At 38.9% G+C, this 24,980-nt stretch overlaps 1 protein-coding gene across 3 annotated transcripts; it reads right to left on the minus strand.

Annotated features, from left to right (window-relative positions):
* Positions 1 to 244: 244 nt before the first annotated feature.
* zmp:0000000711 (tubby-related protein 3) lies at positions 245 to 24,955 on the minus strand. Of its 3 annotated transcripts, XM_031737649.2 has the most exons (13): positions 24,842 to 24,951; positions 18,917 to 19,011; positions 14,944 to 14,985; positions 11,566 to 11,617; positions 7,536 to 7,698; positions 5,705 to 5,923; positions 2,730 to 2,863; positions 2,444 to 2,635; positions 2,209 to 2,321; positions 1,246 to 1,363; positions 1,050 to 1,148; positions 613 to 784; positions 245 to 428 (listed from the first exon to the last, which is right to left on the minus strand). In XM_031737649.2, the coding sequence occupies exons 2-13, from the start codon at positions 18,970 to 18,972 to the stop codon at positions 295 to 297; spliced, it is 1,494 nt and encodes a 497-aa protein (XP_031593509.1). In that variant the 5' UTR covers positions 18,973 to 19,011; positions 24,842 to 24,951; the 3' UTR covers positions 245 to 294. The 3 variants fall into 3 exon arrangements, with proteins under 3 accessions (XP_031593509.1, XP_031593519.1, XP_031593528.1); XM_031737659.2 differs by lacking the exon at positions 18,917 to 19,011 and having other exon boundaries at positions 24,842 to 24,955; XM_031737668.2 differs by lacking the exons at positions 11,566 to 11,617; positions 14,944 to 14,985; positions 18,917 to 19,011; positions 24,842 to 24,951 and adding an exon at positions 9,923 to 10,173.
* Between the last annotated feature and the right edge of the window lie 25 nt (positions 24,956 to 24,980).

A 24,980-nucleotide genomic window follows, 5' to 3' on the forward strand; every position in this document is an offset into this window, starting at 1 on the left:
GAATCAAAATGTAAAAGGCAACAAAAAATATGTGAAGAATAAACATTTCACATATCTTCAAACAGGTTCATAAATATCAGATCAGTTCTTTTTGCACTTGGTGTCTAATCAGAGCACCTGTCTCCAGCACAGATTATTCATTTGCATTTCCCTTTTAGTCTCTACAAACGTGTACATATACACATAAACTGTACACAGGTTAGCAGATGTTTAACCTACCCTGATAAAAATGACATGGGTGTGGGGGGGGCACAAAAACTGAGTTCCTGGAATTTACCGGCAGAGCACCAGCACCTATTCACAGGCCAGCTTGCTGTCGAAGCTCGACAAGCCAATGGCAAACGCCTGAAGAGCGCACATGGGATAGTTGTAGTCCAGAGTGAAGACGTCTTCAGCAACTCTACCAAACTGCATGACAATGTAGTCGGCTAGAGATAGAGAGGGGTAAAAAAAATGGTCGATCAATGTGTGTGTTTATGGTGTATGTTATAAATATTTCAAGACATTCTGCAACATCCTCTTAGCAGCCAAATTATTTAAACTACTTAAACATAACTGAAGAAAGCACAATACAGTTAACAGATGCTGTTCTCAGAGATTAAAGATACTCACGGTCATTATCATGAACTATTTGGAAGTTTTTGACTGACGCCTGAGTCACACGGCCATGGAAATTTAGCACATAAGACTGGGTGTCATCGTTCCACACGGGTGCCTTGTTGTGCAGCTCGATCAGATTTTCAAGTGAATGGTTTTGCCACCTGCTCAGGAGACTCTCCTGCTCCTATCATACAAACATATCCGATTTCAGTCTTTAATCTTATTAGGAATGAATCAAACTACACATTAAACTCACACACCAGGACTTTTGGACTTTTGCATTCTAACAGCATTTGTGAAATGTCAGACTGCTAAAGCTAAACAGCTTTGGATTCAAATTAATCTTTTGGTCATTTTATACATGAAACATTCGGACAGCACGTTGCACATTTAAGGGCAGATTCTTTGAGTTGTTAAGCTTTGCATAATTCTGTTACTGACAGACTCACATTTTGGGGCCTTACAGGGAGCCTCTCAAAGTTCATGTTCATGCCAGGGATGATTACAGTCATTTTGCGTGGTCCTTTGAATCCCAGCACATTGGTTTCCTGCCAAAAAACACAGAGAGTGTGACAATTTTACTAAATATATTTAATGAACAGGCAACACACTAAACACACTGCTAGCCTTTTGTCATTCACTCACATAGCAGATGGCAGCCAGTTCCTGTCGTGTGTTGCTTTCTTCCAGCAGAGCCCCGGGGTTTTTACACGGATTGGTCCCGTTGTCGTACACTGTGAATTTAGTGCCCATGAGGTTGGATCTGATAGAAAACAAACCGGTCATGAAATGTTTACACCTTTTCATATTTTTCAGATGCTGGCAGCATTTTGTTTCACATTTGAGTCATGTGGATTGGCTGAAAGCAACACACTCTGCTTGATATTTAGAAAAACAAACAAACAGCAACTATTGGATGCTGTAGTTTATTATAATAGTTAGCAAGCAGGAAATCTTTGGAATCAAATGGAATGTTATATTGAAAAAAAGAGGCAAACATAAGAAGCTACAGTGTAATCCCACAGGTCAACTGTCCGGACCAAAGTGAAAGTCCTTGTCTTTGCCACTGATGGGCTCAGACTGTCAAGCCCAACTGTCAACATTATGAAAAGGATCCCTACAGAGATGTGTATCTCACACCAAGAAGAAGTCTCGCTCTGAAATCTCACCGGAGGTGAGGTGTTGCTGGAAGAAAAAAGTGTGAATGTGAGTGAGAGTTGGAGGAAGCCAGGCACGGAAGAGAAGAGAAGCTTCCTGTTCAGTGGTTCACGGTTTGTGATTGAATTTCTGAAATCAGGCAATGGTCTGCTACACTTCACTTTATTTTTGCCAGGCACACACTGGTGACCAGTTGAGCTACAAATTGATGGACAGATGAAATGTTTTAACTGCCTATTTTAACTGGAATCAATATTACCAATCAAATAGGAAAATAAATCACTTATAAGAGCTGCCGGATATAGAATGCAGGTAATGCTATTAATTAAAGGTATTTTGTTCACGTGGTATCAGTTGATATTAAAAAAATAGATATAATTAAAGGTGTGCAATCAGCAAATAATACCTTATTAATGCAGGTCTCTGTGGACACAGGGAGGGTGAATTTACCTCAGTTTACCTATAAAGCTCTCTCCCTCTCGTGACAGGTCAGTGGCATCCACTGAAATAAGGTAGTTGGATGTCTTACTCTTCTTCCTCTTTCTTCCTGCCAGCAGAAACACCTGGAACGACACAATAAAGAAGACACATGTATCTAATGAAGGCTTTTGTTTTTAAATGTTACATATTACAACAAAATTATGATTCTTATTCACAACTTTAATAGCCCACGCATGTATCTCACCTTCTTGCAATCCTCTTTCTCCATATGCATGTAGTAAGTGGGGTAGAGGCCGCGGTCCATACCCTTCTTGTCACGGGTGATTCGGCATTTGACTGTGACGCCACGTGGTGCTGGGCGTAAGACAAACTCCTCCAGATTCGCCACATCGGCTAGTAAGTTTTCCGCTGTGGGTGATCCTGGGGTAACCAGATCCTGGGACAAATTAATATAGTTAGCTACCTTTTAAAAAAAAAAAAAAGCATTTTAGATAATAGTGAGTATATGAACTAGTGTGCGTAGGCTTTACAGGAATGTCCTTGCCACTAGTAGCCGAGGCAGGCCTGTTGCTGTCTGTGTGAGAGGACCGAGAACGTGTCCGTTCTTCCTCCAAGTCTTCCTCGTGCTCACTGGCTTCATCAAAGTTCATGCTTTCGCACAGACCTGGTGAGAGACGTGCGAGTGTGGTGTGAGGGAGCTTTAATTACACACAAACGTCTTTACAAATTCTCCTGCTGAGAAACCCATTCACACAAAAACAAAAGAGGAAAATGAAACCCAGATGCTCTGCGTACATCCTCCACAACAAAAGAACCTCAAAGTCATTATTTCGTTCCAGCGGTTCCTTCAGTTTTGGTTCAAAACGCTCCACGGAAGATTTTACCAGTTTTTTTGGTTCATCTGTGGTCTTTGATATATGAGGAAAAAATTCCCAAGAAGTGATGCAATACTTAGGAAATAGTTGAAGCAAAAAATAGAGCATTATACAGCTGAAAGCACATCCTTTCATATTTATCTGAAATATTCAGGGGGAGGGGGATTTCTTTTACATGAGGGAGACTGATTTCAGCTGTTGAAACCATGACAAATGAAATGAAAGGATGAAGCCTTGTGAAAGTGAATATCAAAAAGAATGTGATTATTTAGCATTGATTCTTATTTATTCAACCAAAAGGCCACTTCTCTGGCCTAAAGAGCACTTTTCCATGTCAGTTACTGGAAGGCTCATATTTATGACAATAAATGAAGCTGATGTGCAGCTACTTGTGCAGCGACAGCTCTATGCAGTCATGCAGACATAAAATGGGGCTTGCACAGTGCAGACAGTCGGGACTGTCTATCTGTCTCCTCACTGATAATTGGATTTATCAGCCAGGATGCAGCTCTTGGCTGCAGCTATATCCCACTGTAATGTGTTTTCAAAGTGTAAACTCGTGTGAAAGCTGTGTGTTTTCACTACATTGCAGTATTATTTTTAATTAAAATCTAATTAAAATTTGACTTGTAAAAGAAATGCTTGACCAGAAATGGCAATAATGATACCAAGATTGCTCTAAATTGTTAGAGTATACAGCTGGAGTCCTAAATACTGCAATCCAATCTACAGTTTGAAGTAAGTGGAGAACTTTAGATTTTAAATCACAGCAATCAAACTGACTACTGTGAGGATATACTGCTGCAGGAAAATGTGGGTGAATAAGTGTGGTTCAAACCAAGGAACGCTGCTCATAGGTAGAGATCTGTCGAACACAAGTAGGCTTGCTTAAAAGCGTATCCTGCTTTATCCTCATTTTTTTGTATCTTAGCTGTTCCTTCATTCACAAAATGAACATCATGTTACATTCAGTGAGACTTGGCGATTCAGACCACAAACCCATCAGTGAAGTGTTTACTTATGCAACAGATGGAGGAGGTCAAAGCGAGTTTTCCCAATCAGACTTCAGGGAGTGACCAGACGAGTTCCTCCCTGCTGCCCATTAAAAGGAATGCAGAACCTTATTAAACAAATCCAATTTCACTTTAAGAAGTATTCCTGCTTTCATATATATATGTTTTCTTTTTCACACAGCCTTTCTTCTTTTGCATACAAAAAGCCTTCTGTTGGCAGATATTTCTGCCTCCTCCTGACACTGATCAGTTAGACTAACATATCCTGGGCAAGTTCCAGCGTGAGAGAAAGCATTAAGCTATGCAGTACTAAATCAGATGGATAATGTGACAGAAAAAACAGCAAAACACAACCCCTATTGTGCAGTATTTACAAGTGATGCACCCCAAATATGCTGCTAATCCTGTGAAAAAGCAGGAAGCATCATGAATACAGAATGCAAATGTTAGCTGCCCCCTAACAGTGACTCTGGGGCTCCAATTAAAAAACCCACACAAAGTTGTGTCAGCCACTGGCTTATGAAATCAACCATCTGGAAATGTCAAAGAGGACTAACATTCAACTGAGCAAATCCAAAAAAGACATACAGCATTTCCAGATAATTATTATCACATGGCCAAGAAGGATATTAAATTCTACAGCGAGCCAAAAGTGAAGATGTTGGATGACATCAAGGAGCTGATTAAATATGAATGTACCTCAAAATGTCTATTTCTTCCATTTCCCAAGGCACCGTGGTAATATGGAAGACAGGCAGCCAAAAATACCTGCTGGAGCTCTTTGGGGCAGGCTCGTCTGCTTAACTGAGCTAACATTAACAATGAGGTCTTACATTATTGAGAAGCACACTGACACTTTCTGCTGCGTCACACTCAAGCCTTTAAAAAAGGTATGAAAAGTAACCCAGCCTTTGAGTTTCTCAGCAGGATTCAAATGAAATCATAAAAAAACAGTCATGTCTTAAGTTTGTGGGCACAAAGTGGTAACACACATGCTACATTATGACACCTGCAGAACTGCATGATGTTGTTACTGATTAAATGCATGCTAAGCTTCATGTAATGAGAAATTTGTTTTTGCTGCAGATGAATCTGAAAAGTGCAAAACTCACTATGAGCTTGATTTTTATACATTTTCCTGAAATTGTACATATTCCTGTCAGCTGGTTGGCGGGTGTGGGTGGTAGTAGTTCTAATGATGCCACAAACAAGCACTGCAGTGTGAACAATGCCCTTACCTATTATTTAGTGAACCAGTTCTCACTGCATTACCATCAATCATACCACTCACTCCATATGCAGCAGCAGAGTGCTATCAATTTGGTAGATGTCAAAAAGTCTGACTTTGTTTAACAGCAACTTCTTACCTGCAATGTCATAAATACATATTTTTGTCTTTATAGGTAAAAACTGTAAAGCTGAGAAACGTAGGAAAAACCCTGAGAAAACCCAGAAGTAAATATCTGATTCCACCCTCTTCTTATAAAAAAATCACCAGGGGACTCAACACACACACTATCAAAGTAAATAAGTAACCAGGCAAACAATAGTTGTTCCATTTGACTTTACTGCAGGGTTTAGAAAAATGATTTAAACCCAGGCTCCAGTACAAATCACCTTGCTTCTGCAGCAGTTCGTGGATATCTGTCTTGGGCTCCAGCAGCGTCTCAGTGTCTCCGTCTCTCTCAGGCTCTTCAGCAGCAGGGGATTGGGACTGGGACTGAGACTGAGACTCAGGCTGGGACTGAGACTGGGACTGGCTCACTGACAGGATTTGAATTTTCATTCCTATATCAGGAGGTTCTGAGCTCAGGAAGGCTGCTGGGCCATCAATACCTACAACACAGGAGACAGTGGCAGACAGGCATGAGCTGTTAATTTTCCCTTAACTGGGTCTAACAAAGCGTATCTAATTAATCTACTAAGTGAATCTATTATACACATTTCCAAATTCATATTTTCATTCTTGGATTCCACTGTAGGTTTGCGTGATTTGCACTTTAGACTAATCCTTCTTTTTCTCATACTGGGCCTTGGTGCAAACAACTTAATCCTGTGAGTGGATATTAGAGATGTATTGTGACAGTGTCACAATATACATCCAACAGTAGAAAAACCATAAAAATGGTCTAAAACATGCCATTTAACAAAGAAAACATTTAAATGCATAGTAAGATCTCTTCTATTCATATATCTGCAATTAGTCTGAAGTTGGGACAGAAGCAACACAAGGCTGGAAAAGTAAGTGGCACTATAAAAAAAACATGTGGAGGTCAACATGTCAGTATAAAAAGAGCATCTTAGAGAAGCAGCTTCTCAGAAGTAAAAATTGGAAGAGGTACACAATGTTCTTTAAAATATAATATAAAATTGTAAAGGCCTCAAATATCTCCTCTCATAATCAGATTTAGAGAATCCAGGGAAATATCTGTCCACAAGAAACAAGGCAGAAAATCAACACTAGATTGCCTAGAACACTAGAAAATCCTGGAAAATGAAATAGAATTTATTTTGACAATATTGATTTTAATAATGTCACCTTCCATATGAAAACAAAACATCTCTTGGAGTACCTGAAAGCATTGTTTAAATAAAAGCTACAAAGACAGACACCTGTCTAACATGTAACAAAAGTTTTATTTAAGGCAAAGCCTCACTGTTGAGGGAAGGTCAATTATTGCAGTGTTGTTTCAACACAGTGTCACGCTGTAGTTTGTGAAGCTTTACAGTATACCTTTGGGAGACAGGGAGATGCTGAACATCTGGCTAGCTGTGCTCAAGACAGGTGTAAAGACTACTCACAGACTCTTAGAATGATGGATAATCTGAGCCTGTCAGTGGCTAAACAAGGCTGAGGAGGTTAAAACTTAAGAAACACCTTCTAATATATAAAACAATTATAGTGCTTGAGCACAAATAACATGTGGTGTAAAATAGGAAAAAAATATTAAAAAAATATTCATCCAAATACATATCTGTCAATGAGGCCAGTACCGGCTTAAAAATAAGCCCCTTTGCTTTGATGCAAACAGTTGATCCATGGGATTGATGGTAGCCACTTTTAGTACTCTCCCTTAATACTGCACCTAATATTAATATTAACTAAAAAAATAGGGGGAAAAACCCTTGATTTCATAAAAACATTTCCTTTTAAAATATGTATCAGTGTAACCTCGGCAGCTTCAGGCAGTAGGGCATCAAATAGCAGAGTATTATTGCTGCCTGAGGCCACAAGTGACCTTTAAGTGTGGTTTGGTAGTTTAACCGTGCTTCTCTGTGATGCGCCTAGCCTAAATTAAAAACAGCCAAATGCTGAACATTGTATAACTCCAACTAAAGTTACTTTTATTTAAAGAGAAAACAGTGTGTGACAATGCCTAGACTATGGGGGTTTGATTAACATGCCTTTATGAATGACGTAAAAAATGCTGCACAAGGTTCTTCTCACCATCTATTATGACATCGTTGGTGACACTGAGTTGAGATTCGACTAGCGGGGCTTGCTCTTCACCACGCCGTGCCCTGGAACGCCGGGGGCGAATCTCTGTGTTGGGCTGGACCATCAAATGTTGCTGACGTTTTTGCCGCTGCTTCTGCTCCAGCAGTGCCCTCTGTGGACCAAACAAGGGAACAGAAATGGTGTGTAACCTAATTCTAGGTACAAATATACATGACTTTCAGGTCACGCAACTGGAAAACTCACTTCATGCATAATTAGCTGGCATGTATTAAATGATGGAGGTTGGGAAGATTAAGCCAAGCTGGAGAACATCAACACAACAAGCTATGGGTAATTACATTAGTATGGATGATGAGTTACAACCTGTGTCTCTCAGTAGGTGCTGCAAATGACCAGGACGATAACAGAAAAAGAAAATAAAAGGAAGGAGCACTGGTAGTTGCATTACATAATGCTATTCTAATACTACAGCAAGGTCAGAAAAATTGGATATCTACATGTGAGATTTTGTGCCATAAACAAGTATTGGGCAAACAAAAGCTTTGATTTTCTAAAGGCTTATCTGGGAACCGTGGTTACCTGTACCAAAACGCACAGAAGTCCATCCAATAACTCATTAAAGTATTTTAGTTATTTTTACTTTATCTTTGAAGAAAATATTCCAGTGGAGAGATAAAGCCATACAAGGTCAGCTTAGTGTGTCACAGCATAATACACTATACAGTCTTCAAAAGAAAGATAGCTACACACAGTCCAGACCTGTAAGGCAGCAAAACACATTTGGCTGAGCTACTTATCGGAATAGGAGGACATTTTCTATACAAAGTATAGAAAGCTGTATGCACTACAAAAACTATATGTAATGCAGTACACAACTCAGTTTCAGTAAGGTTAGAAAAATGACTACGTTCATGTTGTATTCACTTGTCCTAAAACCCACTGTGACCTGACTTAATACTGACGCCAAAAGACAGAGTAAATAAAAAAATAAGCCCATAATAAAACACAACAACCAAAATAAAAATAATAAAATAATGGGGACTGTGAAAGCTTACAGTAATGTTATGTAGTTCGGTGAACTGAAGAACGCCCAACGTAATAACATAACAAGGGTCTGATAAAGTCATGAGCCGCTTCAAACATCATCACTGAGATGAGGTTTTTTTCGACTGATTACTCAGAACCCGTGTGACCTCTAGGTAGTGAGATTAGTCCACAATCATTTGTACTGCAGTTTCAGTAAGGGTAGAAAACTGACTATGTTCACGTTGTATCCACTTGCCCTAAAACCCACTGTGGCCAGAGCAGGCGATGGATTATGCAAGCGCATTAATTAGCGCGCCAAATGCACAACAACAATTCCTGTTTAGTGTTCAGTGAGCTGGGAGAGACCGAGAAGCCTTGTCTCATATTTGGCAGAGCAAAAAGCTTTTTAGACTTCAGTCATTCTAAAAACACTCGAGGAAATCAGTTTCACTAGCCGTCGTTGCAAGTTATATGAGACAAAGTGGATTAATGTCATTTTTTTATTAGGTCCAAAAAAAAGAGAAAATCGAATCATCTTATCCTACAGTGAACATGAAAAACATCCAAAAAGCAAACTTTAAGAAAGAAGTGGTACTGGAAGCATTTGTTTTTTTATTCTTTAGCATATGAAAAATCCAAGAGCTGGACCCAGCTGTTATCATTTCAAAGGAAGAGCAGATCTGTGTTCTCCCTTTATTGCTATAAATAAAAGGAGACAAATGAATAAAACATAACGCAGCATTATCATAATGAACATAATTAGGTCTAGTGTAATGAATGAAAGTGGGAAAGCTACCAGATTTCACATTGCACAATAATTCCTCTTCATTAAGATACTGACTATTGATTTGAGGCAAACCAAACCTTTAACTTCAAAAGTTGCAGCTCATGTACTCCCAGATTAGTCTGAGCGGCTTGGTTTGTCTTCCATCGAGCTATTTTAAGCCAACCCATTGTAATATTCAATTCTTTTGTTTAGCGTGAGTACTTGGCATTTTCAACACAGGATGTGACTTCATTCAGGTTTTCACAATCCTTCCTATGTGACCCAAAACACCGGAAAGAGCAGAGCAAAGAATGTGGGTTAAAAGACACTGATTTAGATATAATGTACATTTATATTTACATGATGAAAAGAGGCCATGCAAACCCTCTACTGAAAAGAGAAGTTAAAGTACTGTTAGGGAAAGATAACTAGATTTTTTTTCCTCTCACTGGCAGTACTGATGAAAAAACTTTGAGTCTACGTAAGCAACAGCCTCACACCTGCGTCGCACAAACAAGTCCTGATCCAAAATACAAACAAACTAGAAAATACATCAGAAAAAGAAAAATAAGAAGTTACAAACCCGTTCCATTGATATTAAAAGTTAACAAGTCTTCTAAAGAAAAAAGCAGATTCCACTTCTCTTTAAGTCAGATGAAGATGTGTTCTCCCCCTAAAAGAAGCACTCCTGGTGGGCATGACTCTGTCTCCATGTCCTTTATTCCTCTACTGGAGCTCAGTTTAAGAATCAGTAAACTGTCAACCTGTTCCACTGCACTATGTGCTCCTCTAACACAAGAGATCTGTCTCCCAGCCAAATACCAAGCTTGTGTGTCTGTACGCGCGTGTGTGTATGTGTGTCTGTATGTACAGGCAGTCACCGTTGCTAACTGAATCAGCAGTCATTAGCGCTCGAGCAGGAGAGAGATAGGGTGAGAGAGAGAGGACAGAAAGAAAGGAAAGAGAGCGCGAGAGAGAAAAGAGAGAGAGATATGGGCTGGGAGGTGTGCAGCTCCTTTAGTGCGCTTCACTTTCATCATATAAATATATATAAAATGTAATCATTATTTAATTTTCCAAAGCTTGCATCTGATGTCTTCTATGTATGTTTGTTTGTCCTTGTGAGTTATGTAAGAGCAGAAGACTCAAGAGAGAGTGTGTGTTTGAACTCAGCTGAAAGCGTGCAGCACAAGTCAGCCACAATGAGACCCTGACACACACACACACACACACACACACACACACACACACACACACACACACACACACACACACACACACACACACACACACAACCAGGCGCCTCACAATAAATCCGCCTCTCTCTTTGAAGTCACCAATCTGAGCCCCCTACCCTTCTCCCCTGTTTTCCTTCTGCCTAATGTGAGATACTGGAGTAAGGCTTCCAGCTTAAAGCACTACACCACAGCTCTACAGCAAGGTTTCAGAAAATCACTCTGCATGCAGGAAGATTAAGTTTTAACTGTCTTACTATGTAACCCATAATGAAACCCCCCCACCCACCACCACACACACAATTTGACTGTCTGCTAATATAAGTCTGTGCATTGGGAGTAAATGCTTGTGGGTCTCTCATTATAGTCATTGCATACACAAATAAAAAGTCAATTGAATACTACATTTAGAAAAACAATTTGCATGTTCGAAACAATATCTAGTTGTGTTATAGATGTCTATTAAAATCTCTCATTTGAACTGTGCTTTTTTTTTTAAACGTGAAAACTATGCATTTCAAAGCAATTTAGACATAAACATCCATGAATCTCTGGTTTGGTGGTTCATTAGGGAAGGATAGAGGTGTCACAGTTTCATGACCCAGCATTATAACGGTAAAGCCAAAAAACAGAGGAGGTTTTCAATCCAGCAACATTATTTAATAAAATGTATGTTGCTGAAACCATTCTTGCCAACCATAAGTAGCCTGTGGTGACCAGAACACAGCACAAGCCAGGCCCCTTAATTACCCTGCAAAATCTTACCAGATGTTTAGAAATGCACCAGAGGTTAACCCTCAAACTAAAATCTATGTGTGAGTTGGACTGCTGCCTTAGACTCATTCGAGCACATGAGCTTCAACAGATGCTCTTTGAAATTGCAATGACAAAAGAGCAGAAATGCCACAAATTTTGAGAAATAGAACATCAAAAGTAGGATCTTTGAAAACCTGTGCTGTTCAGTTGTAAAAAAAAATGTTTTGTTTCCCACCTGTTTTTCCAGCTTCTGTTGCATAAGACTGCTGCTGTCATTTTCAATACCACTGCAGAGAAAAGGAGAAGCAATATAAAGACACATTTTTTCAACAAAAATTACATTTTCTTATCTAGCCAGTAGAGGGCATTACTGCAGTTGGACTGATAGCTTACCTTAATCAATTACAGATACTTTACTTTAGTAATTATAGTGAAAGACAGCACATCTAAAATCTTAAGCACCCATCTTGAAAAGAGTAGCGTTGAAAACTAACTCCAAGGGAGAGGGACAAAGTGACAAACACTGATCTTCTGCTTACTGTTGAAACATGACATGATTCACTCTCTAATTATGCCTGTGTCTTGTTTAGGTTTTTTTTTAAAAGAAACAGAGAGGGAAGAAGAAAAAGAAACAGGACAATGCTCTAGCTGAGAGAAGCCCTTACAGTGTGGGGCCTCTGGGCATTTACCTTGGACACCTATCTGAAGGGACCAGGCAAATGTTGCTAAGCTACAGTGAAGAGAGAGCAGCAGGAGTTGGCTTTCTCAAGTCTGAGTCAGAGACCTACGACAGCACATCTATCTCCCAATCAAACACACACCCAAACCAATAATGTGATGTAATGTGTGACTCCCATCCTCATGAACTTGAACGTTTCCTGTCGAGTAAATCTTTAAACATCTCATGCTCTGCTTGGCAGAAATGAGCCACGTAAGCTCATCAGATATCCATAAAGCTTATCCTGACTCTCTGTTCCACCTCTTTTAGTCACGCTCACATCCTTTACACATTTATGAGTTGATTGTAAGTGAGGACACATGCTGCTTATGAATCTCAAGCCCAATATTGGCTGACATCATAGTGCATGAAATCGATTTAGATTTTTTTTTTAAAAAAAGAACAAAAGCATAACATACTTTATTACGTCTTACAATTAACACATCATATGTTCCCAAACAGCCAGCAAGAATAGTACCTTGCTACACAGTGTCAAAATTAGTCATCTTGCCCAAGTGTGTCATATTATCACGAATGAATCAAAGGGCTCCACAGTAGGTTATTATGGCAACTGAGCACAGGTTGTGGTGAGAGAGAAGAGGGCTGGAGAATGGGAGATGATTTTAGTTTTTAATTTCCCAAGTCATTTCTTCAAATGAACTAACAGTGGGACCTGGGACACGTTGTTAATTAGTTATCCTAAAGAGGCTTTTACCAAAGAGCCTCAGATTTACAAATTCTCCAACTAATGTAACCGTACCCAATGATCAAAGTATGGCATAAATAGCTCTAATTAAAATGTTTACAGTTCACTGAACTTTTCCATTAATAATGTTGTTTCCATGCTACAAGGCACTATCTGGTTAATTGCTAAAGACGCTCTCTACAGCAGCTCAGTTTTCCTAATAGTTCCTTAAAACACATTTTTTTTTCCATTGGTACAGTGTAATACCCCTGAAGTAATTTGGCAGAATAGCGTGTGCCTAAGAGCCTAAAGCGCTGCTTGAACACATTAGAACATAACTGCTCTGATAAAGGTAGTAGCAAGAGATTAAAACATTTTTTTGAGGCAAGAGAGAAATCACAAGTAATAAAGAGAGTTAATTCAGTTTTACAATAGCCACCTCAGGGCACTTTATCCATTAAGGTAAAGACTGAACCTACAACCTAACAATCAGATGAACCCCTATGAGCTGGCATATCAGTAGAAAGAAAGAAAATGTATTTTTAAAAGGCACAGATCTCCAGCAGAACTAGACTCAGGAAATGGTAGCTATCTCCCCTTCTAGTGCCTGTTAGTACTCTCGCTGTGGTGTTTTAAGAACAGCTAAAGGCTTTCACAGAGCTTTTTGAATGATATAAAATAAATTCAATTCAATTCAATTTAATATATACAGTGCCAAATCACAACAACAGTTGCCTCAAGGTGCTTTATATTGTAAGGTAGACCCTACAATAATACATACAGAGAAAACAATCATATGACCCCCTATGAACAAGCACTTTGGCGACAGTGGGAAGGAAAAACTCCCTTTTAACAGGAAGAAACCTCCGGCAGAACCAGGCTCAGGGAGGGGCGGCCATCTGCTGCGACCGGTTGGGATGAGAGAAGGAAGACAGGATAAAAGACATGCTGTGGAAGAGATATAGAGATAATAACAAGTATCCAACAAGTGCAGAGAGGTCTATTAACACATTGAGTGAGAAAGGTGACTGAAGAAGAAACACTCAATGCATCATGGGAATCCCCCAGCAGCCTACACCTATTGCAGCATAACTAAGGGAGGATTTAGGGTCACCTGATCCAGCCCTAACTATATGCTTTAGCAAAAAGGAAAGTTTTAAGCCTAATCTTAAAAGCAGAATTCAGTTATGTTTTGCAAGCAAAGTAAACATAATTTTATATTGTGTGTGTTTTTGTGTATCTAGAAGCTGACTCATCGAAAATGGGAATTCTATGAATGAATGTGTTTGTCTGGCAAGGTGACCCCATCCAGTCAATCAGTGAGGGCCTGTGGACTCTTGTTTGCTCCATGCTTATAGACATTACAGCTGTCTTTATGTTGTAATCTCTTTGGGTCTTATGGTAGCCTAGTGGAAGAAGGCAGTGTGAGTTTATAGCATAAGCTTAGATAAATGTGTCCATCCTTCAACCTCTGACTGCGTTGTTGACCAGGGTGATACTAATGATATCACTGATTACTGTTATATGTCATTATTTTTGCACTTACAGTCTGTGTGTGTGTCTATGGGAGACGGGGAGGGAGAGAATGTTGAGAACCTGAGTTTGTTCTAGTACAAAGCCACGGGTATCTTGGGGCCTGTCACAGAGTAGTTACACCTGTGATCACAGAGGCTACTGTATTTTACTGTTAGCGTCTGTCTCCCAAATCCAAACTGAGAGCTGGTTCCATAGAAGAGGGGCCTGAAAACTGAAGGGTCTGCCTCCCATTCTACTTTTAAATTCTCTAGGAACAACAAGTAAGCCTGCATATAAAGAGTTTTAATAGTCTAGCCCCTAAGTAACAAATATGGCAAACAAACATAACAAATATACCCTTTAAATCACATTTATGATTCACTTTAAGAAATGCAAACCAAGTGAAAGACTTCCATATTTTTTAATATTTTGGGGGCATTTCTTTAGTCTATATTGGACAGGGACAGGTGAGTGTACAGATGGAAGTAGGGAGAGAGCAAAAGGGAATGACACACAGGAAAGGGTCCACACCGGAATCAAACCTAAGCCAATCACATAAGAAGATCATTCTTTAATTGATGACTGTCTGAAATATAACAGTTCAGCACTAAGGTTTTAAGTTCATCATTCAGTCTATCTGTCATTTTCAGGTCCTGCAACTGGAGTTTAATTTTTTGGAGTGTGTAGGTGCATACCTGGCTGTTGTGTTAGACGAGAAGCTGGCAGAACTGGAAGGTCTTCAGGAAAAAAATCATACCACCAGGGGCACGGGACATATGGAAAATAAACAAAAGAGTGAAACCAGTTTAGAGACGACACCAAATAAGAAAACCATAATGATGATCAATGATGTAGTAGCTCATCTGGCTCACGATTCATCACGATTCACAGGTTCATATAATGTGTGAAGAACAGAAAGAAAGTAAAATGTTTCCTTGTCACTGGTTGGCTGTTTGAGAATAGAAATTCACTGAGAAGCCAAGGACACTCGCAAACAGTCAAATCCAGGACAAAATCTCGCTCACCCTGAAATGAACAAAAGAATTTTTAGAAATTGTAAGAAATGTATTTAAAAGTTATGCTATGAAAACAGGGAAAAGGAAAAGTGCTTATATAATGACAAATGTGACTTTGACCTTGAGCAAAGTTTGGATGAAAACCCATCACTGTGTGCAACTTCGATTAAATTCTGACCAATATCGTAGGAGGAACAGTGATTCATGTGAATTGGGGATAGACACCGGGATGGAAGGACATACGAGCCTATTATTTTAGGGCAGGGGTATCAAGCATAAGGCCCAGGGGAGCAAATCAGCTCATCAAAGACCAATCCAGCCCACCGGACGACTTTGGAAAATGTGAAGGAGGCACTTGATGTTAAATGAGTTTGACATCCCTGTTTTCGGGTCTCTACTTTACAATTTAAAGCGCCTTGAGGTGACCATTGCTGTGACATGGTGCTATATAAATAAAACTGAATTGAAATTCAGTTGAACTGAATGCCTTGCCATGATATAAACTCGCTGGTCCTTCGGTTGAAGGAGATAAAAAATGTGTGGGATATAAAAAAAACCCTCCACCTTTAAGTATGGTTTTATTGATTCAATTGTGGTTTGGAAAGAATAAGAAACAAAAAAAACAAGATATATTTTAAAGCAGGGATGTAATTTTACAGCCCGCTTTGATCTTAAGTGGGCCAAACCAAAAATACTCCCTTTTGTGTCAGTAGAAAGAAATTAAGCTGTACATTTAATCCCAATTAATAGAAGAAAAAGAAGTGCAACTTCAAAGGTATGCCTCAGCTTTTAATATGATAACGAAATGTGACTGATAAAGATAATAACTGGCTGTAAAACAGTCCAAAAAAGTCCAAAATCGACAGCCTCCTTCAGATATTATGTCAGACAAGTGGATAACGTACTAAAAAAGACAGCTGCAGAACAGGTGCAATGTAAACTATAAGACAAGCTTCTTTAAAGTATTATAAAAAAAACACTTTAATTTGCTGAAGGTTTACAGCATGTCCTTTATGTTCTTGGTAAATATGGACATGCGCATACACACAAACACAGTTACATGGTGCCTCATCACAGCGGTAAGCGATCGCCTCTTCATTAGTCCGTCACAGCTTTGGTGACAAGAGAAGGACGCGCCACTGTTGTCCCTTCCTTGTGTGTCAGTCCAAGGTAACCATGGAGATTCTTGCTCTGTCAACAGCACACTTCCAGCAGCATTGATTAAAAACCTGCAGTGTGTTCTTGAGCCTCACTGTAATTGGAGGACTTTAGCACTCTGCTGTAAAGATTCACAGACTGACAAAGGGAGGAGCCTACCAAAGCACGTAATTGCAGCTGAGCTGTGCAAAATCTAAGTACTTATGCCTTTGATAAATTCGCTGTAGGAAATATCAAATAAGTTGCACAATGTTGATGTTTTAAATCATTTAAAGCTATTAATTTAACTGTGATAACTGTCCATAACTCTGCTGCTGGTTCAGGATATAAAAAAAGGAAAAGCTGACCAGAAAAATGTATTAAACCCACAAGAGTATTATCAGACCATGATCTGTTTTGTGTGTTGTTCATTTTAATTAAAAGCTTTCCACTCTGCCACTTTAAATGTTAATTTGAAAGTTGGATGAGTGTGACTTAATTCAGGCAATTCAGCTTTGAACTTAAGAGAGGGTACTCCATAAAATGAGGGCTGATAGTGGTTTAATGCTTAATTCAAGAGAGTAAAACATAACCCAAAAAATATCCATCCATCCATCCATCCATCCATCCATCCATCCATCCATCCATCCATCCATCCATCCATCCATCCATCCATCCATCCATCCATCCATCCATCCATCCATCCATCCATCCATCCATCCATCCATCCATCAAGTTGCTCTTGCACCAGTTTATAATCAGGAAGAACTAAAATTGGTACATGCATAGAAGCAGGTGTCTCAGATATTAGCACTATTACCTCACAGCAAGGTTGTCCTGGGTTATCGAGAGCTACGGTTTCTCTGGCCATGCAAACATATTAGGTTCATACAACTTTTTGTTCATACATTTTACAAGATCGTCAAACTAGACTCTCTGATCAATAAAGCATAATAAACATATTAAGGTTAAATATAATTTACCTGTGTCCTTCTTGCTTTTCACTAAAAACTCGACTGATTGTATTTAACATTAATATCTGAGCAACAGAAAAAGCACCTGCAGAAATGCAGCACACTAAATACTAAATCATACTAAATACTAAAATCAGTGCTAATAATTAGAGCTGACTCATGTTAAGACCGATATCAATACCAATATTTGGTGACCGAAAAATCCAATCTTCTAATATATATTGCCCTTTTTTTTCTTTGAGACACACAAAGCAGTTCCCTAATATTTGTAAGTTTGGTTGTTTATTTATTTTTATTTATTTAGTTTATGCTCTGAATGAGTCTTCCAGGATCAGCTGTTTCTTGTATTTATGAAATTCCAAAAGCATTTATTGCCAAAAGGGAAGTTGTACAGTGCCTTCTGGTGGACAAACTCTGGAACATCAACACTTATATCATGGTTCAAGAGTGTTTTTCCCTCTCTCTTCTTTATGCTTCATCAGTCATTTTAAATGCAGACACCGACAGATCTGCAAATAGCTAATATGGAACGATATTATCAGCCCTCTAACAAACTGGTTGGGCTCTAACAATAATCATGGCTTTTTGAAAATTTCTAACTATAATTATTTTTGCCAGTGATTATTTTGGACATCACTGAGTGATTACCTGTCATAGAGCAAAACTTTTTCTATATATATTATGAGCATCTCTGAATACTATCAGGGAGGAATCCCCTTAAATTGGGTTTCAGGACTCAAAATCACAGAGCCATGACTTACGAATTTGAAATGGAATAATGATAATTCAAAGCTACAGAATCTTGGAACGATAACTAAACAAGAAGCAAAGAGCTGCAGCACATCAAATAGAAATGTCATCAAATGCAGAGGATCAGAACCAAAAATAGACTTCATATGTTAAACAGATGTATTATGATTACAGCCTTCTCAGATCAATTTCAAAATCAAAGGAATTAAAGATTAGTAAATTCAAATTAAATCTCTAGTCTCAATCACCACAGCCTCAAAACTGAGAATATGGTTTATGTAGACTCCTTAGAACAGACTAGAAACTGATGAGTATTTATGAAATAAAATGCTAAGAGGAAACATTTAACTGGATGAATACTTGAATTAACCTACCAAGAGCAGACACTCACACACACACACTCAAAACGGGCTGGACACACACGCAATTTACCAACTCTGGTTACAGCACACAGTCACAGCCTGATGCTCTGAATAAGTAACGACATGGTGGCAGAAACATGAGCGAGAAGAACATCGAGTCATTCAGCGACTTGAAGAAACATAGTAATGCTGACCTCAATCCTAACACAGGCAACTCTGTAATTCCTTATTTCTAAAAAGACTATCCTGCTAGGAGAATTAAAGCAAAAGTTTCTTTAACTGCATCTGTTTTCATGCAGAAGGCAGCTGTCTTGCTTAAAGAAAGAAACCACAAGTCTTAAAGAGCACACAAGAATGTATATTCTGAAAAAAACTCTACTACTGAGATCAAAACATACTGCATGTACACGTGCCATTATGTGCAACTACCTGTATGACCAGCGACTGTACGCAGGCTGAGATCCCTCGGTCTTTACAGTGTCCATGGATGCAGCTTCAGGAATGCCAGTCCAAATGTCTCTTATCTATAACAAAAATCTCATTTACACTCGTGGTCTTACTTACTGCTCAGTTCTACCCATTTGTAACCCTACAGACTCCAAGATCTCTGCTAGTGTGTCACTGAGAAAGAGTAGATGTCCCACCCATGGGAGTGACAGCTACCACTGCTGAGGTACTCTGAGGTTGTGAGGCTTAGTGCTGTTACCATGACTTCACACTTGAGGCAATGCGCAAGGATCCAGCTAGGGATAGGTATGGAAGTGACAGTTTTGAATGTCAGAGTATTGCAAAAGATCAGGCAGAGACAGAACTGAAAGTCTGAAAGAGCACCAGGGTAAGTTGTTTTAGCCTGATTATATTTTAGATATAAAGTCACTCTTTAAAGGTTGCTATCACTAAGTTCCCACAATACCGTCCACTAACTACTGAGAAAGTCAGCACTTGCATGTGGCTCATTTTCTCTGACTCATAGGAGGGGCCACTGGACGTATAGTATGAAGCCAGACTTCAATTCTGTCTGGCATCTGAGTTATGCAACAGTGAGACTATGTTGAGCCTTAAATAGTCCAAATCTTGTCAAAACTAATTCCCAAACTACCTTCCTGGATCACTCTAAGATTACATTTTTCATTGTGGAACTGAGAAGCATATGCAGTTTTAAGAAAGTTATCTGAATAAAATTAAACCTATAGAGTACAACATCTAAAAACAGATACAGTGGGAGGACCTTTATGTGGTTGCTAGGCGACCAGAAGCTGACATTTGTTTTTCCTGAGGCTATTTGGAAGAGAGAGACAAAATAAAAATCAGACAGAAAATGAGGCATATATTGTGTATGTTTGTTCTTAGAGAGAGAGCAGTAAACTCGCAAATACGTTAACTCATGATAAGCAGGGGAATCATTCACCCGTGGGAGTAATTATTGAAGTCAAAACAAATGATGGAAATAAGCTACCCTTGGGATGCCAAGTGACACAGTCCCCTTTTGACTCTTTCACAATTATGTTTTACTTTATTTAGGCAACAACAAAAAAAGCAAACTCATGTCCATTAGCACTAATTCTTCATAATTAACAAAGAATGACAAATACAGATATATCTATTAATTTAGTTGACTGCTTGCAGTGCTGTACTATTCAACAACAAAAAAGTGTATAGATTACAAAAACCAAAAATGCTACTTTAGTCTCTAAATGCATGAGAAACAGAGTGGACTACGCCTGCCAGCTGGGCCATTTGGAATTCACTGGACAGCCACAGTAAATCACAACTGGACCACAAGTCGTTCTTGCAGTTGCAGAGGTTAACCGCTATCCTTGTAGAGAATTTTTTTAATCAATTGATTTATAACAATGTTCAACTAAGATGGCGTGCTAACTTCAATATCACCCCAACTGCTCATGCAGAACTACACACATGATATGATGCAGGTAGCAGGTTGGAAAGGAAACGTTTCAAAGGAATTTATGCATTTTTGGAAGCATTACTGGAAGCAGTAATATTGTAATTGTATATAGCACGTTGCGTGCTCAGTTACAGTAGAAAAGTATTATATAAGAACAAGTCCATTTACCATTGCCGCTAAATAATCATCAGCAAGTTTGACTATCTTTATAAAAGCAGAGGTTTTGGCAGTTTGCTGGTCTGGAGCATTCAGGTGTGTGTTAACACAATATTGCAGTTTTTCCAGGAGTGGATGTCCCAGCAATTTCACCATAAGCTCAGAGAAACTGTGATCCCAAGTTCCAATATAATTACAAAAAAGACTAAACAACTATGGGCTGTTTGGACAGATTACACAGAAGAAAGCCTCTTTTCCCTAAATTGAAGATGGCAACATGGCCAAGGTTTGCAAAGTGGCATCTGAACAAACCACAAAACTTCTGGAACAATGAATAGACGAGACCAAAGCACAGATGTCTGGCCATAACGCTGTGTCACGACTGTTGAAAGCCAAACACAAAACACAGCATAAACACCTCATACCAACTGTCATACCAACTGACAGTGATGATTTGGGCTTGTTTTGTTGCCACCTGGACACCTTGGAGTTACTGAGTTAACCATGAGCTCCTCTATATTTTAGAGTGAAATCTGAGGCCATCTGCCTGATAGTTAAAGCTTGTCTAAAATTGAGTATTGCAACAGAACAATGGTCTTAAGCACAGCAACAAAAACTACAACAGAATCACTGACAAAGAAAAGAATCAAGGTGTTGCAATGGCCTAGTCAAAGTCCAAACCTTATCCCAACACATTCCTCCTCAATGATTCCACATTTCCACAAGCTACTGAATCTTACTGAATCATACAAAGAAAATTTAGACACAATAGGTATAAAAGAGTCTTTGTAGGACTAACTTTAGTTTCCAACAGGAAATATTCAGAAAAAAGTTAACTATAATTAACTTTAAGCTGAAGATTCCATGCTAACACTTGTGGACCTCACATGTCATCTAAGAAAAGGTGTTTCATTTCACCTCAGGTTATACGTAACACTCTACCCCACAGTCCACTGAGTGTGAACACAGGGGCTCACCAGCTATTCTCAAATGGTGTGTGGAGGCCCACTGTGTGTGCTGTGGGGCTAGTTCCAGTGTTCCTGTAGAATTTTACATAAAGCACAAATTATTATTGCAATATATTTCACACACAGTTATGAATTAACTGTTAGATTACTGCATCAATACTTTGTACTAATTTGCACTCACTTTTCCTTAAAAAAAAAAAAAAACTTTAGTAATTAAAAAGGCTGATCAATTTCTTGTGTGAATTAACCCACAATTAAAAACAGTGCAGGTGACCCTGGGAAGTAAACGGCCCTCATCCTGAGTAAGTCATCTGATCTGCTGGGAGACGTTGGTTAATGCTAAACTAAGGAAGCCCTGGGAAATCTAAGTCCTCCTCTGAGAAATGTTTGTTTTTTATGGGGTTTTTTTTGTTTGTTTGTTGTATGAAAGTAGTTGATGGATGGAAAAGTGGTAAAAGCTAAGAGAGTATCCTGTTATGTCTAGATGCTGCAAAAAGGCCATCAAATATACAATCTAAAGAAGAACTGATGACATGTCAAATGGCCCTGAGGCAGTTTTGCCTCTACGCACTGAAATTTTGGTTTGTGTGCACACTGGGATAGAACAGTGTGAACAACAGGGATAGAAAATAGTGAAATTTTATGAACAAGGAAACTGTACATTTCATTCATTCATCACTCCTGAAGTAGCAGTACAGATAAATACCAAGAGAGTATTTCCAGAGATATTACAGGAGGAAGAAATGGTATTCAGACAATCCAACAATGAATAGAAATCTAAAGGAGAATTCAGTAACACCAAAGATAGTGGCTGATCAAGATCAACTTTAGTATCCCCGAGGGGCAATTTGCTTTGCAGCCAGCCAAGATGTGCCAAGAAAAACACAAATCACATCATAGAATTTTAAAAATTAATAGTGGTAGGAACAAATTAGAATTTAAATCTATTTGTTCTGCAACGAGGCAAAGAATACCTCCTCCCTTAAGTCAACAGCTGATACTCTGAAAACACAGGATGTGTGCTATCACCCGAATTTTTTCTCCCTTCAATTCTGCTGCCCTGCCTCTATACAGGAGGGCAGATCATCTAGCTTTATACCTGCCACTTTACTACACAATTTAACAATATGCTCCAACCTCTTCTTGTTCTTCAAGCTAAGAGACCCAAACAAGCAGATTGAATAAAAAGTTAAAACAGACTCAATAAAAGACGAATAGAACATTTTCCTAAAGACATTATCCAAATTAAAACCCCTACGTTTCCGATACAAATACTCACGCTGGTTCCTAAAATATACAAATAAAGTTGGTTTTAAGAAATATTACAGCAACCTCACTACATAAATGACAAATACTAACACAAAGCACCATTATCTGAACACACACAGTAACTACAGTAGGGTTTGATGTGTGCATTTTCTGTGCTAGCTCCCTAAGCAGGCAATCTGTCATCAAAACTTTGAAAATCCCTGCTAAGCACAAGCCTGGCACTGTTTGTGCAGTGCGACAAATAACAAAACTCCACCAGCCTCGCACTTATGACGCTACACTCATGTTATCGGCACTTGAAACATTACAATGGTGATGCTGTTATGAAAACTGTCATTCTGCAAATGTGTCAGCTCTGCATGGTGACTCTGGGATTTGTAACTACTCCAAGCTGCCAAGTGACTCAGCAGTCACTGAAGAAATATGAAGGACACAGCATTCACTGCATCAAAGAATAATACTAATAATATATATACATATATATACATATATATATTTTAAATTGTGTGGCATTTGTGAGGAGCCCTTTATCCATTGCTTTTCAACACTGATAAAGTGTGCATTCCAAGTGGTGTGCTAATCAGGAATGTGTTCAAAGTGGTTCACATTACTAAGCTGACACGGTTAGAAAGGCCCTGAGATTTCCAAAAACACAGTACTTGTTCCACATCTGGGGAAAAAACATGAACAGAATGGGAGTTATTCCAAGTCAACAGACCAAGACTAACTGATACCATGCAGAGACCATTTCTCTGTCAATACTTGTTTGCAGCAAAATAGTCAATTTAAAAACAAAACACACACAAAAAAGTTCTCGTTTCAATGTCACTGTAACTAATGAAAATTATCTATCACTAAGTTTAAACCTTAGGTAACAGAACTTATCTACAAACTGATTAAATCAAATAATGTGACTCGCTCTATAACAGGAAAGGGTGGGTGAGGTACTGTGATAATTATCTCCCAACAAAAATGAAGGACGAATCTCTGCTCCAGTTCTTAAAACCCTGTAAAGCAGCTTCCATTAACACAGCGCCGTTTTTACACTCTGTGTATGTATGGGGAGGGGGGTTACAGGCAGTACATTATACCCAGGCGAATTTTGTGTGACTGTTTGTAAATCTATGTTTTGCATTCAGTAACTGGCTTACTTATCCAGATATTTATCTATTTACTCATTTGGGAGGTGAGGATAAACACACGCTGACATGAATGCTTTTTACATAAAACCAGAGACTACGAAGAGGCATGTTCAGACATGATATACAGTTTTTTTCCAGAGCACTCACCTAAACCTAGTGAGTGCTCTGAAGTGGCTGAGTACCTCTCTTTAGGTACCAGGATCTAAAGCATTTTATACAGCAAAACAACTATTTGGAATCCATCTAGTCTTGCTATATCCAAATTTGAAATATCTATGGCGTTATGTATGAGGTAAATATCTAACGCAAATGCTATTTGAAATAAAGAGATGTGTTCGTGTATAACAAAAGGATTGTCTGCGGCTTTAATAAATAAATAAATAAGTGTTTATTACACTGTACGTGGGCATTTAACTAAAGACAAACGAGATGCGACAAATTATGGGTTTCCGAACTATAAATGGCTACATTTATAAGCAAGCAAGGGTAACATTAAAACAAAACGGTTGCTACTTATGGTTATTTTTCCCCCTTTCTGCTGTGCGGTTTGTGCACATCACAAGTCCTGAAATACAACGATCGTTCTCTCGCCATTCACCCAGTAATAGTCATCGAAACGAAAAAATAAATAAAATAAAAAGATGGGGGGGGGACTACACCGTTAACTGCTCCTTGTGCTCACACGCCAGCTGTGGAATGTTAAAGCTAGCCTGTTACCGTTACAAGCTAACGCTAGTTGCCTGAGCCCAGTCTCTATCTGTATGCAGCTCTCTCTTATAAAAGTTGTGGGCGACAGCTAAGTTTTTCGTCTCAAAGAAAGCGCTAATCCCAGCGCTTACCTCCCCATTCCCCAGTTCACCAAAGGGAAAAAGTAAGGACACAACGTACAAGCTGCGTTAGGTTTAATTCTCACCTTATGCTGTAGTAACTCATGTTTGTCCACGGTTGCTAAGGAAGATCCTCAGGAGGCATAGCACTTTTGTGGTTGGGAAGAACTCAGTTGCTCAGTCCTTAGTTACCGAGCACACTAAAGACAGGGGTTGCTATTGGCT

The sequence above is a fragment of the Oreochromis aureus genome, linkage group 17, assembly GCF_013358895.1.
Source record: "Oreochromis aureus strain Israel breed Guangdong linkage group 17, ZZ_aureus, whole genome shotgun sequence".
NCBI classification, from domain to species: domain Eukaryota; kingdom Metazoa; phylum Chordata; class Actinopteri; order Cichliformes; family Cichlidae; genus Oreochromis; species Oreochromis aureus.